This window comes from Panthera leo, chromosome B4 (assembly GCF_018350215.1).
Source record: "Panthera leo isolate Ple1 chromosome B4, P.leo_Ple1_pat1.1, whole genome shotgun sequence".
Classification (NCBI taxonomy): Eukaryota; Metazoa; Chordata; class Mammalia; order Carnivora; family Felidae; genus Panthera; species Panthera leo.
In genome coordinates this window covers 114,341,216-114,355,272 of record NC_056685.1, presented here as the reverse complement: position 1 = coordinate 114,355,272, position 14,057 = coordinate 114,341,216, and the positions used below count along the sequence as shown (strand labels likewise).

At 38.8% G+C, this 14,057-nt stretch overlaps 1 protein-coding gene across 1 annotated transcript in view; it reads left to right on the top strand.

Annotated features, from left to right (window-relative positions):
- The window catches only part of UBE2N (ubiquitin conjugating enzyme E2 N), a 35,346-nt gene extending 28,294 nt beyond the window's left edge, over window positions 1–7,052 (top strand). Inside the window, exons 2-4 of the mRNA XM_042947355.1 lie at window positions 5,588–5,834; window positions 6,028–6,168; window positions 6,855–7,052. Coding sequence (XP_042803289.1) covers window positions 5,588–5,834; window positions 6,028–6,168; window positions 6,855–6,895 — 429 coding nt within the window. The 3' untranslated portion in view covers window positions 6,896–7,052. The remainder of the gene's footprint in view (window positions 1–5,587; window positions 5,835–6,027; window positions 6,169–6,854) is intronic.
- The last annotated feature ends 7,005 nt before the right edge of the window (window positions 7,053–14,057 follow it).

Below are 14,057 nucleotides of genomic sequence, written 5' to 3'. Positions count from 1 at the left end.
CTGTTGGGCACCACTGCTGTAGGGAAAACATTCATCGACCATTCTTTTCATGCTGTACATACCTCTAGCTGACTTTAGGATTTGTAGGGAAGTGTAGTAGGGAAATTGAGCACAACTTTGGCTCTGTTTCTAATCCCAGCCAGAATAAACACAGTCAATTCTACTATAAGGAGATAGTTTGCATTCCTAAAATTCATTGTGTTAACCAAAATTGTCAGTAAAAACCACCTGGCTCATGTATAAAATGTTAGGGGCATGACATTCAAAAATGTTGGTAACGTTTTTTTAAATGCCCACTTGTAGGGGGTGATGTTGTAAATACCCTTAAGTAGTTTACAATTATGTATATAATGATAAGTTGGCTTTTGCTTTTTCAGTAATCCCAAAAAAGGAGCCCTTGTTTGTTAATACTTTAGAATTGCTTAAAGATGTAGTTAACAGAGGTTGGAATAGACAATAGGTATCACTGAGGCATCTGTCAGTTTTTCTAAGACTAATTGTGATAACAAAATTGATAATATTGTCCAGTATAGTCAGATGGTTCTTGGGTGAGATGATCTAAAATGTCTACAATTGGCATTATGAGTAATACATTGCATTTTGTGTTTCAGAGAATATTCTAAATAGGGGAAAACCTGAGTGCTGTAGATGTATGTTGGAAGTGTATAGAGAAAGTTAAGTTTTCTCATATGCACATTACCACTCTTTTTCTAAGAACTCTGTTTATTATCTAGAATTTTACTGTACATTATTCAATCACTGCCTTAAAAAACATGTAAGACCTTCCATTGCTATAGTGAGCACAAGCGTTACTGAACTTTAAAGGGGGGGAAAATACCTAGTTCGTGGGATTTAGTTGACAGACTGTCAAGTGTTACAGTTTACTGTGGTGTATAATTCTGGGATTTGCTCTTCAAGTCCCAGTAGATCTATTGATGATCAGATCAATTTGATGTTACTTAATTCCTTCTTAAAGTATTTATTGCGTGAAAAAAATATTTACAGCATGAATTATTATACTCCCTCTGTAAAATGAGTTTCCTTGAGACTTAATCATACTGTCACTTAAATTCATACTCTACTTTTATGTACTTCCTTTTCTACTTTTTAGTAACTAATTCCCTAAATAGTCTAGGGTACTTTTTGTTCTGTATGACCTAAACTCAGTTGCTACCTGGGATTGGGTCCTAGGATTGCTTTTAAACAAGTAGGTCACAGTGCAACTAATGGTTATTCTATTTTCTTTAGAAACAAACTGTTATTTAATAAATCTTAAGATTTGTTATTGTGCTTTGCTCTTAACATTCTTTTTGAGTTGGTTGTATAGGGCTATGGCCGCCTTATGGGATCTCATTTAAGTCTTTCTGCAGTATTACATTTTTTGATCTTCATAGCAACTCTGCATGAGAGGTAATCTTAATTATATAGATAAGGCAGTTGAGGCTCAGAGCAGTGTAAATTATTTGCTTAGATATTGTAGTTAAGTAAGCAGTGTGGTAGGAATTTGAACCCATTACTTACAGACTTGAAGAAATCACAGTGTACTTCACTGTCTTTCTACCAAAAAAATAATATAAAACTAGGAGGTGTTTTATAGTTTACCATGTGTGAATAGTAAGTAATATGAACGATTTTATTTCTTACCCAATTTTGCCTTTTTTGGGGAAAACAACGGACTCCAACTTCTGTGGGTGAGACTTGTTCCATTTGGTTTGGATTTTATTTGTTTTTCCTCCTATAATTTATGCTGTGGGTTTGGGAAATCAGTGCCATATAATCAAATAATTATGCATCTGTTCATTATATCAAAATCTGTGAGAACTTGAGAGCATATAAAAACTATTTGAAAAAGTCTTCCACACCTAAAAGCTTATTCTAGATTGTGCCCTGATGAAGTCTTGTAATTGACCAGGCCATGTGATATGTTTACGTGTACATTCTTTAGAAAGCCTCTGATTTTGCGGAGGAACTGAAGATGAGGAAGGAATGCAGTCTCTGACAGTGTGTTCTAAGAGTGATTTTGAGGCTATTTTGGGATATGATCTTGGAGGCCCTTCGGGAGCTTTTTATAGTCTTGACTAGAGCTGCTACTACTTTGTGTAACCAGGGAGTGGGGTTTGGGGCTCTTGGACCCCAGCCTTTTCTTTTTTTACCAATCTCTCTCTTAATGGGCTTCTAAAAATACGAAGACCTGGGACAAAATGAAAGGAGGAGGGAGGTGAGGAGAGGCCAGAATTCAGGGAATTTTACCATCCGTTTTTTTTCTCATTCTTTTATTTACTCTTACTCTTCATCCTTAGTATCTTCACTTTTTTGCAAAAAATGAAGACCGGCCTCTTGTTCTGATTCCATGTTGGAGGACTTCCCACAGTGGGAGGCTTCATTATTGTATCTTGAGATGTTTTTAATGCTCTAAACATGTTTTACTTTGAACCTTAGTTTACAGCATTTCAGCTTCCCATTTGCCCTTGCATTGCCATGATTAAAACAAAGCAAAAAACAAAAAAAAACAAACCAAAAACCTAGTCTCTAATTAGAGACTAGGGTGTTTTTGGGTTAAGGCATTACTTTAAATGGCTATGAGTTTATTAACACAATTTGGGAAAGGGTTTAATTTTTTATCTGGATCTTATGATTATTTTAGTATATGAAAGGTAAATCTTTTTTAGTATGTGCACTGTAGGCTTAGAGTGAAATGGTATTAAGGTGTATGGGTTTTCTGAAGTGAAGGCAGCATAAATACAGTATTCTCATTTTTTATATCTAAAACTGTTGATATGGCAGTGTTCTGAAACTTCTGATTGCACATGCTTATTCAAAATGTTGAAAATATATTACTAATATATGAAATTGTACTCAGTATTGTCCATTTCCGTTATTGCATGTTAACATTTTTTGGCTGTTTGTAAGTTGTTTATAAATAGAAGTTAGATTATTTCTTCCTATGCCTGAATGGATCCTTTTGTTTTCCTCCTCTGATGTGCACATCCTGCTTTGAATAACCCTGCTTTAATGTTAAAGATGAAATTCTGATAGTTGATGTGCACATCCTGCTTTGAATAACCCTGCTTTAATGTTAAAGATGAAATTCTGATAGTTTATTCCTTGTTCTTTGTGACATCAAATAGATTCATAATTCATCAAGTATTTATGGAACATCTGTGGTGTCAGGCACTGTTCCAGATGTTGAGGATATAGCAGTAAATAAAACAGGCACAAATCTCCTTTTATGGCACTTCCAGTCTGAACAAAATAAGTTAGATATGTAATATGTTAGTAGTGCTGTGGAGATAAAATAGGGGAACAGGGATAGAGGGAGGGTAGAGGTTAGGGTGGAATGGGGTTTTGCAGTTTCAGTTATGGAGGCTTCACTGAGAAAACACATTTGCATGAAGATCTTCGGAGCTGAGAGACAAACCACATAGAAATTTGGGGGAAAAGAGCAAGTGCAGAGCTGTTTGAGGGAGGAGTATGGCAGGTTGGAGAGCTACAAAGAAGCTAATCTGGGTGAAACAAAGTGCCAGGGTGGAAGCAGGTTGGGGGAAACATAGCTGAAGATGAGTTAAGAGTAGGCTGAGTGAGGGGATCGCGTAAAACCTCTTCTTGGGGGGCCATTATAAGGAATTTGAAAAGTCTGTGAAATACAGACCCAGGAGGGAGTGGGGAGCACGGTCAGAAGCAGGAAGTACAAAGTTAGGCTATTGCAGTATGCCAGGTGAGAGCTTGATGGTGGCTTGGATCAGAAGTGTAGCCGTGGGGTGGTAAGAAGTAGTCCAGCCATGGATATATTTTGATGTTTAAGCCAACAAAATCTGCCAATCAGGTTAGATGTGGTGGGTTATGAAGGACAATGTTTGATCCTGCTGGAAGGATGGATTTATAGTTAACTGATAAAAAGAAGGCATTGAGGGAGGAGCAGGTTGAGGGTGGGGAATGCTAAGTTTGGTGCTTATCAGATATTCAAGAAGAGCTGTTGAACAGGTCTTTATGGATGGAGGAAGTGTGATCCAGGGGAGAGATCTGTGCCGGATATGAATTTGGCAAGGCATCATACAGAGTGTATTTAGTATTTAGATTCATTGGACTACATGGGGTCACTATGGAAGTGTGTAGTTGAGAAGCCCTAAGACAGGGCTCTGGGGCACTTCAGTGCTGGGGAGATAAGAACCAACATGGAGGTTGCTGCCAGACTAATAGGAAGACAGGAGAACATGGCTAATGGAAGCTGGGTGAGGAGCAAGGAACAAGGAGGAGGGCAGACCAGCTAGAAAAGATGTTCCATTTAGGTCAAGTAAGATGAAGATTAAGCATTGTCCATTTGATTGAACTGTGCGGGAATCACCGCTGACCTCAACAAGCAGGTTAGTGGCTAGACCCTGATTGGAGAGTTGTGTTCAAGATAGGAGGGGAGGAGAGAAATTGGAGACAAGCAAGCATAGATAACTTTCAACAAGCAGCTGAGCAGTGGGGCAGTAGCTGGTCTGGGGAGAGTGAGGTCAAGGTCATTTGCCCCTCTTATTGGGCGAAATTATAGCAAGTTTGTACAGTTTGGGAAAAATCCAATAAAGAAGGGAAGATGATTCAGGAGAGGAAAGAGATGCTAGAGCAATGTCCTTGAATAGGCAAGAAGGAGATAAGATCTAGTGCTTTCTTTAGAGGAGAGGTTAGTCTTAGCCAAGAGTGATGGCCATTTTATCGACAGTGACAAGAGGACAGGCAGAACATGTGGGCACGCAGTTGAAGGTGGGTATACAGATGCTACAGTGGGAACTTAAGGCGGTGTCTTTTTTTGTGAAATAGAAAGCAGAGTTCTCAGCCAAAAGTGAGGGTGAGAATGAAGATGCTGGAGGCTTGAAGAGAGAGAACGTTCGAGTACTTTAGGAGAGAGGGAGAAAGATGGAAAAGAGAACTAAAGATTGATTGTTGGGGGAGCAGCGTAAGGGTTCGTCGTCAGGGTTGTACATATTTCTCTAGCCCTGTTGAGGTGCCTAGGCACGTGTCCCTACTACATTCCCTTCTGTTTTTCAGGGGAAAGGTTTTTAGTGACTTTTAGCACTAATTTTACTTTTTATTTATTTATTAAAAAGATTTTATTTTTGAGTCATCGCCACACCCAGTGTGGGGCTTGAACTTGCAACCTCGAGATCAAGAGTTTGCTTGTTCCATTGACTGAGCCAGCCGGGCACCCCAAATTTTACTTTTTAAACAGCTTGGTTTTAGTGGAGTTTAAAGAGAGCAAGTTGCCTTTACTTATGTGATAATTCCAGTGTTATTTTCTTTTTTCTCCTCCCTCTCCCCTCTCCTCACTTCTCAACTTAATATAAAATCAGTTTCATTAGCCTAATTTTTATTATCAACATATTTTCAGATATTTGTAGCTACAGAGTATATGTGTCATCAGTATTCATTTGCTTTTGCATTCAGCTGATTGGGATGATTTAAATAGTCTTATAAAATGAATAAAAACCCATCAGGAGATTGGAGAGGTTCTGTTAAGTCCAGTTCCAAGAGGTGAACTTCTTAATTTTTAATTTGGTGTTCAGCAAAGTGACATTTGTTTGACGAATGCATTGTCTTTCTATTGTAGGAAACCCAGCGTTTGCTGGCGGAACCAGTTCCTGGCATTAAAGCAGAACCAGATGAGAGCAACGCCCGTTATTTTCATGTGGTCATTGCTGGCCCCCAGGATTCCCCCTTTGAGGGAGGGACTTTTAAACTTGAACTATTCCTTCCAGAAGAATACCCGATGGCAGCCCCTAAAGTACGTTTCATGACCAAAATTTATCATCCTAATGTAGACAAGTTGGGAAGAATATGTTTAGATATTTTGAAAGGTAAGTGTTACCTTTATTAATATATGCTATTAAGTAAGATTTCTCCTTTTTCTCTTAAGCATTCCATGTTGAGAATCTGAACATTGTAATCTTGCCTATTATATAAAGACCACAAAGGTCTGTGGGAATGAAATGCAGTAGTTCTGGGGCTGTTGTTTCATGCTTGATCATTCTGGGCCTGTTGCCTTCATAGATAAGTGGTCCCCAGCACTGCAGATCCGCACAGTTCTGCTATCGATCCAGGCATTGTTAAGTGCTCCCAATCCAGATGATCCATTAGCAAATGATGTAGCGGAGCAGTGGAAGACCAACGAAGCCCAAGCCATAGAAACAGGTATTTAATATCCATTCTCCTTCACACCACTTCCACTTTTTAAAACAAATACACACTACCTTTTAAAAAACTTCTTTTAGAGTCTTAGCAAAAAGAAAAAAAATACGTATCGAGAGGAGTAAGTCAGACCCCGCTTCTAGTATATGAGCACCTCTTAACGGATGTTTAAGCTCCAACTTACGGCCTGCTTCATGACCCCCAAATTAAAGACAGCCTGTAATTGGGGGAGCTCTTCAACTCTTGGATAACCTATACCTGGTGTATCAAATACCGTGTGTGCGCTATTTATCTAGCAGTACATAGAGAAAACGGAAAGCTTTTTATAACTCCTTGAGCTGCTTTTGTATTTCATCTGATTAATAAAACTATGTGTCACTTTCGAGCTAGGGAGTTTGAAATCAGTGAGCTTCTTCCTGCTACAGATTTTAACGAAATTAGTGGAGAGCATTATATATCTAGAAATGAAGGAGACAAAAGGAGACAAGTCTTTTCATCCTGTTGAATTCTGTAGAACTTCTGGATTCCATTGTAGTGTTTTGGTAATTAGACCTATATAGGCTTTCTGTCTGATCCAGATGACAGAAAGATGGCATGAATTTAACTTAATACTAAGTAATTTTTATAGAGTTTGGAAAGTAACATGGAGCTAAGTAAAATAATAATTGCATGTTTGTTTTTGTCTACAGCTAGAGCATGGACTAGGCTATATGCCATGAATAATATTTAAAATCGATCTGATCATCAAGTGTGCATCACTTCTCCTGTTCTGCCAAGACTTCTTCCTTTTTTGTTTGCATTTAATGGACACAGTCTTAGAAACATTACAGAATAAAAGCCCAGACATCTTCAGTCCTTTGGTGATTAAATGCACATTAGCAAATCTATGTCTTGTCCTGATTCACTGTTGTAAAGCATGAGCAGAGGCTAGAAGTACCATCTGGATTGTTGTGAAACGTTTAAAGGCAGTGGCCCCTCTCTGCTTTTATTCATTTCCCCAATGATGGTTAAAGTATAAAGCACTGTGAATGAAGGTAGTTGTCAGGGTTAGCTGCAGGGGTGTGGGTGTTTTCTCTTTATTATTTTTTTTGAGGGGGTGAGAGGTAGTTTTAATTTTATGGGCTCCTTTCCCCCTTTTTATGGTGATCTAATTGCATTGGGTAAAAGCAGCTAACCAGTTCTTTAGAATATGCTCTCTAGCCAAGTCTAACTTTATTTAGACGCTGTAGATGGACAAGCTTGATTGTTTGAACCAAAATGGGAACATTAAACAGACATCACAGCCCTCACTAATAACATTGTGACTTTGCTGTCAAGTGTAGAATCCTTCCTTCAAAAAAAGCTTGTGACCATTTTGTATGGCTTGTCTGGAAACTTCTGTAAATCTTATGTTTTAGTAAAATATTTTTTGTTATTCTACTTTGCCTTTGTACAGTTTATTTTACTGTGTTTCATTTTCCCAATGTGACAATCGTATTTAAAAATTAAAACTGATGGAACATTCTGTTTTGGTCTTCACCATCTGACAAGTCGAATGACAAGAGGTGGATTTTGCCAGTTTCTTTTCACTAATACAAACTTGTGTTAAGATATCACTGAATGGAGTATTTATAAGCTGGCCCTGAGCATGCATAAAGCATTGGTATCTGATATTTTTTTTACCTCCTAGAAATTTGAAATAAATGTGTTTGTGTTGTCTGATTAGTTAGATGATCATTGGTGTCTTGCCATGATGTTTGAAAATTACTGTACAGGAGAGTCACAGCAAAGCAGCCGTTGTGACTGGCTTTGTGTAGGACTCACATGTGCCACATTGGTTTGTCTGGCATTTCGGTTATGACCTTTTTCTTAGTTTTTGTCTGAAAACTTCATGTGTAACCACTGGTGTATGATACTATTAGGAAACACCAATCTGATAATCATTTGGGATTTGCTGAGGCATTTATGAGTCTTCCTTGTAGACCTGACGAGCAGATCTCAAGCAACAGCTTGCATAAGTGTCATCCGAAAGGTTTCTTCCTTTGTGAGCATCAAATCCTCAGTTCATGATTCTTACTTTCATCCTTCAGTATTTGCTCTGGGAGCTATTGTTTGATATTAAGTAATTTTTTCTGCATTGACAGAGTTCCTCCCCTCAGAAGAACTGTTCTTTCCCACCCGTTTCCATATCTAATTTCTGATCCTTGTTATTTTTAAGTCATCAGTGTAGCCAGTCCTAAGTATGTAAATGTTAACCTGCGGGTTGGAACCTTTGTCTCTTGCAATTTAAGGTAATGGATATTGTAGCCCATCTGAACTTCCCCTACTCTTTATTCTCATAACTTCTGGAGTTTCTTCAGAATGTGGTGTATTTTATTGTGCTCCTATGTAAGATGAAGAATTATCTATTAAAATTACATTTTCAACATAACAAAAGGTTTTGATGACTGGTAACTGGTATCCTTCCAAATAAAATGCATTGCTTGGAAACAAATGTTAGTTTAATTCAGAATAAAATTGTTCGTAACCTTAATGTTGTAAATTTAAAGCTCTTAGGAGCAGTTATCATGTATAACAATTCTTGTGCTTGTACAGAGGGTGTCTTGCAACTAAGGAAACCGAGTCTCATTCTGGGGCCGAAACCAACACTCAGGCAGTTCAGTAGAGAGCAGCTTTATTTTAATGCGGGTGACCCTGCTCGTGATGATAGCTAGTATCACATAGTGATTTGTAGGTCATAAAATTCCAAATTTAAAGCCATTGTACCATAAAAATATGTCTAGAATAGGACTCTGATGTCTGCTGAATTAGAGTTATAGAAGTACTGAAATGGAATAATTCTGTTTTTGTTTCTAACATATGAATTCCTGATTTCATGGCATCATGTTTTTCCCTTTGTAATTTTGCTAAGAGTCCCCATTGTTTTGATAAGACTTAAGCAGTGAGATGAAGGAGACAGTTTGTTGATTGAACTTGCTTAGGATTAAAAAGGCTCGGGAAGGCCAGGGTAGATTTCAAAAACCGGCACCTACATCTGGCTTTTGGGCCTGTTTTCCTTGGCCCACACAATGTGTTTGGTTAAAATATTTTGAATTCGGTGCTAACGTTTTTAAAAGTCAGGAGATGCACGTGAAAACCCAGAGTTTTGGTGACCTGAATGATCTGAACATCTGGCTACTGCAGACATGACCAGTCTTTGTGCACAGCACCGTCTGGGAGGAGCTGAGCAGCAGCCGCCCTAACAAAGAGCTTGTCATTCTTTTCTCATCCAGTGACCCTCCAGTTGGTTAGAGTCCCCTTCCAGCCCGCTTGCCCCTTCATGTAGTCTTCTTCCTCTTCCCTTGTGAGCCTTTCATTTTGTGACTCCTAAGCTTAAGGAAACCGGTAATTTGACAGAAGCTTAATATGCATCCAACACTGTACTACTTGGGGATGATTAGGTGAATGAGATAGGCATGGGGCTTTCCCTTTTGGACCTTCTGATGGGCCAGGGGCACGGACAAACAGCAGTTCCAACTTTGCCTGGAGAAGGGAAAGGAAGTACTGGGGAAGGTCTGCTCTTCTGGATTCAAGCCAGATGAACACCTCCAGGCAGGAGGAACAGCATGTGCAAAGTCCCGGGGGAGAAGAAAAGAATCTGAATATGTAAGTGGCTTCTTAAAAATGGATTCTGCCTGTTAGGAGGAGCTTTTCTGAAATCCTGAGGCATTCATAAGAGCTTTTATGTTTTTTTTATTTGATTTTTTGTTTTGTTGTACTGCTTTGTTGTTTCCACACTAGTTATTCTTGGTCCTGCCTGATAAGATCTTAGATCTGAAGTGTATAGAACTTAAACCCTGCTCTAGACCAAGAACATACTGCAATACAAAATTGCAGAAGCATTTTATTTTATTCCCTGCCCTGCCCCCTACAGAAGTAATTTAAAATAAGCTTAAATACAAGCCAGGATAGCTACACGTGCTGTATAGTTTAGCACTGTTCAAGGAGAATAGGGGAGGAAATCTGGTATTCTGCAAGACATCATAAACAATTTTAGCGAAATGGAACTATTGGTGTCCTAGGAATTGGCATTATTTTTCTATTTGATGATTCAGGAATCTCTTGGCTATGCTAGCCATACCGATTTTTGTTAGTTGCAGCAGCAAAGGTTTAGAAAAGTAGCCTTATCTCGCAAAGCTGGCCAAAAAACAATTGAAATGCCATGATTATAGGGCAGCTAATTCATCAGCCGATTTAAGGAAAATGTAATATTTCATTGGAATAATGTATTTTTGGGCTGGGGGTAATAACATTTAGCTATTTAGCATGCTGCTTAGTTTAAGGAATTATATCGGGGGTTTATTTTTTAAATGATTTGATGATCACAAAAGCAAAACCTGTTGAATGTAATAACTTGAAAAAAATATAAAGAATAAAAACCTGTAACCTTCCACCCAGACTGATGACACTTTGTTTGATACTTTGGCCACACTCCCATGTGTTAATTTCATTTCTCATTGATGTTGGAAATTAGGAGGATTTGTTCCAAGGGTTAGCTTTGCTACAGCTTACTACAAATTGGGTAAATTTCCCCTGGCTGCAAAACTAGAAGTTGGGCTACAGTTTTCCTGGTAAGTGTAGAGCTCAGCGTGAAGAGTTCAGGTCTTCCTTCCCAGTTACAACTTTGGCCTCCTTCAGCTGGTCTTATTTCATCTGTGCCGTTTGGTGTGGTGTTTCAGTTGTCTGAATGTAGACTTGCTACACTGCCAAGCCTCTCCTGATTTGATGTAATTGTTTCAAGGGTCTGATATGTTGTAATAGACTAATTGCTTGAATATTTAGACCTTGCTTATTGTCTCTTGTAGCAGAGCAGCAACTGAAGTCTCATTTTCATTTGAAAGTTCATTTCATCGTGTTCATTAAGGAGCTTTTAACACTTCTCCCTTACTAATCATTTGTATCTATGGGGTAAAACAGGTCTTAGAAATCAGAGATTGATAACCTCACCTCATCTTCCTGCCATGTAGAATAACTAGCAGGTTTCCTTTTTGCATACTCTGATCCATTCTTACCCGCCATATTCCATGAAATGGTTCATGATTGGGGCACCTGGGGAGCTCAGTCAATCAAACGTCCAACTCTTGATTTTGGTTCAGGTCATGGTTGCACGGATTCTGAGATTGAGCCCCACGTCAGGCTCTGCACTGACAGCCCAGAGCCTGCTTGGGATTTTCTCTCTCTCCCCCTTCCCTTTTTTGTGCCCCCATCCCCACCCCCATATGTAAACAAAGTATTCTGGCTTGAATTCAAGAGTAGACTACTCAAGACCTGAGAAAAGCAGTTTAGACATGGTAGATTGCTTGCACTAGATTTGAACTTGGTGCTGTTTTCCTTGTTTTGGCAGAAAGCATTAGGACGGTGAGTAACCAAGGGAATGAAGAAGGACCAAAGTCTCACAATCCGTTTTTTCCTTCTACAAGAAAATATTGGGGCTTTGTGGCCATAGGTCTGTCCAACCAAATTACTCACCTCTGCCATTGTTGTGAGAAAGCATCCATAGAGCATTTTAAATGATTGGACATGCTATATGCTGTGATATAACGTCAATTTTCACATGTCACAAAATATTTCCAACTACTGAAATTGCGGGAAACAACAACAAAAAAACCGAGTTTGCAAGCTGTACCAAAATAGGTGGGGGGCTAGGTTTGGCCTGTAGGCCGAGTTACTCCCGCCTCACACTAGGCAGTGACTGATTATTCACTGCTCTTGTATTAGAACCAAATGTTGTGTCTCTCCAACCCCCTCCTCCTCTAAAAAGTGATACATTACTGTTGTTCCAGTAACAAAGATGGTACAGGTTTCTTTTTTCCCCTTTTGCTGTTAATATGTACATATTTTGATAAAATTTATATACAGATTGAGCATTTATCAAACCTAGTTTTTTCATGCAAGATTATTGAACATTTTCACATTTAAAATTTCTTGGAATGCTAATTTTAAAATTAAAATCCTACTGGTTTTTAAATAAATCTGGGTTTTTAAAACAGTGACCTTTAGCAGGTAATGCTGCATAGTTGTGCTTTTTGAAATGTGTTCTTGAATGTTTACACTGTGGCATTGTATTTCCTTGGTATCCGTATAGTATCTGTTGATCCTAATTTAATCCCATTTGCACATTAAAATTTTTTTAATGGTTATTTTTGAGGGAGAGGGAGAATGAGTGGGGGAGGGGCATAGAGAGAGAGGGAGAGGGAGGGAGAGAGAGAGAGAAAGAGAAAGAATCCAAAGAAGGCTCCAAGCTCTGAGCTTGTCAGCCCAGAGTCCAACGTAGGGCTCGAACTCAGACCATGAGATCATGACCTGAGCTGAAGTTGGACATTTAACTGAACCACCTAGGAGCCCCCCCCCCCCCCATTTGCACATTTAAATTGATGTCAGTTTTACAAAGTCTGCAATATGCATCTTTAATCATATTTTGTGCATCTTGTCTATTTCTGTTGACTAGATTCCCAGAAGTGGAGCTGTTGGGTGAAAGGTTCATATGCATTTAAAATTTTGATAGGTACTACTCAGCTGTTCTCCAGAAGGCTATACTGATTACATGCGCAGATCCTTACCTGACCCGCATTGTCATTTATGTCTGCATAATATTTCATTACATAGACATATTACTTATTAGTTAACCATTGCCCCTTTAGGCATGAGTATGTTATTTCCATGTCTCACTTGAGTTGCCTAATCTTGGTACAGAAATCTTTGTCGGCATTCTTGGACAGAAGTTGGATTCCTAGTGTAATAATTTGATCAAGAGATATGTTTTTAAGGTTCTTGATACACATTAATGGTCGAAGTATTCTTTTCATTTTAATTCTTTCAAGGAATGTTTTATTAAAAATTGAGAAAAACAGGCACCTGGGTGACTCAGTTAAGTGCCTGACTCTTGATTTCAGCTCAGGTCATGGTCTCTGGATTCTGCTTGGGATTCTCTTCCTCCCTTCTCTGCCCTTTTCCCTGCTCTCCTCTCTCAAACATTAAGAAAATTTTTGAGAAAACCAGGTTTACAATACTGGCATTGGTGTTTTAATAACCAGGAAGTATCTCCAGGGGGTAGTTAGTATTCCATATACTGGTAAGAGTAGCTTTGGGGCTCATAATTAGTTGGAATCATAGCAAAGTAGAGAAATTAAGACTGGCATCTGGCAAAAAGACAATTGAGCCTTTGAATAAATTTGGGTCTTTGTATAATGCAATGCTAATAATAAGACAGGCCTTAGGGGCCTTCTCACCTTACTGCTGTTTAGCCAATGGCACTAGTCAGGAAGGTATTAAAAGGGGGGAAGGTAGCACCAGGGAGATCATTTTCAACCAGTTTTTTTTTTTTTTTTATAGCGCGACATAAAATGTTGCTAAGTACTGGAGGGGGGGTTGCATTATTAAATAAAATGTTGCTTAAGAAAGTAACACCTTGAAAGACGTTTTAGGAACTTATGTAAACACCTAGATAAGTCACTTATCTCTACTCCACTGGACTATAAGCTTCTTGAGGGCAAACTTACTCTGTGCTATATAAGCAACAATGCTGGGCATAAAGCAGATGCTGATTATTGCACAGCTTCTGATAAACACCAAGAACTTATGAAACAAAGTGTTAGCTGGAAACTTCTTTTGAGACAGAATCCACTTAGGGCATTCCCGCTTTCAACCATTTTGAGGAGAGTAATAAACTCGACTAGGGTTTAGGGTTTGTCTACGAAGTTCAGCTTAGAGGTACCTGCAGAGAATTCTTGTATCCCAGTGTGAAGACAGTATTGGAAGATGCCAGGCTCCCCCCCCCCCCCCCCCCCCCCGCAATAGTCCTAGTCAAAAGCCAAATGAGGTTTGAATGGAACTTTTACATGAGGATTCTTAAGTTGGTCTTGGGCAAACAGTAT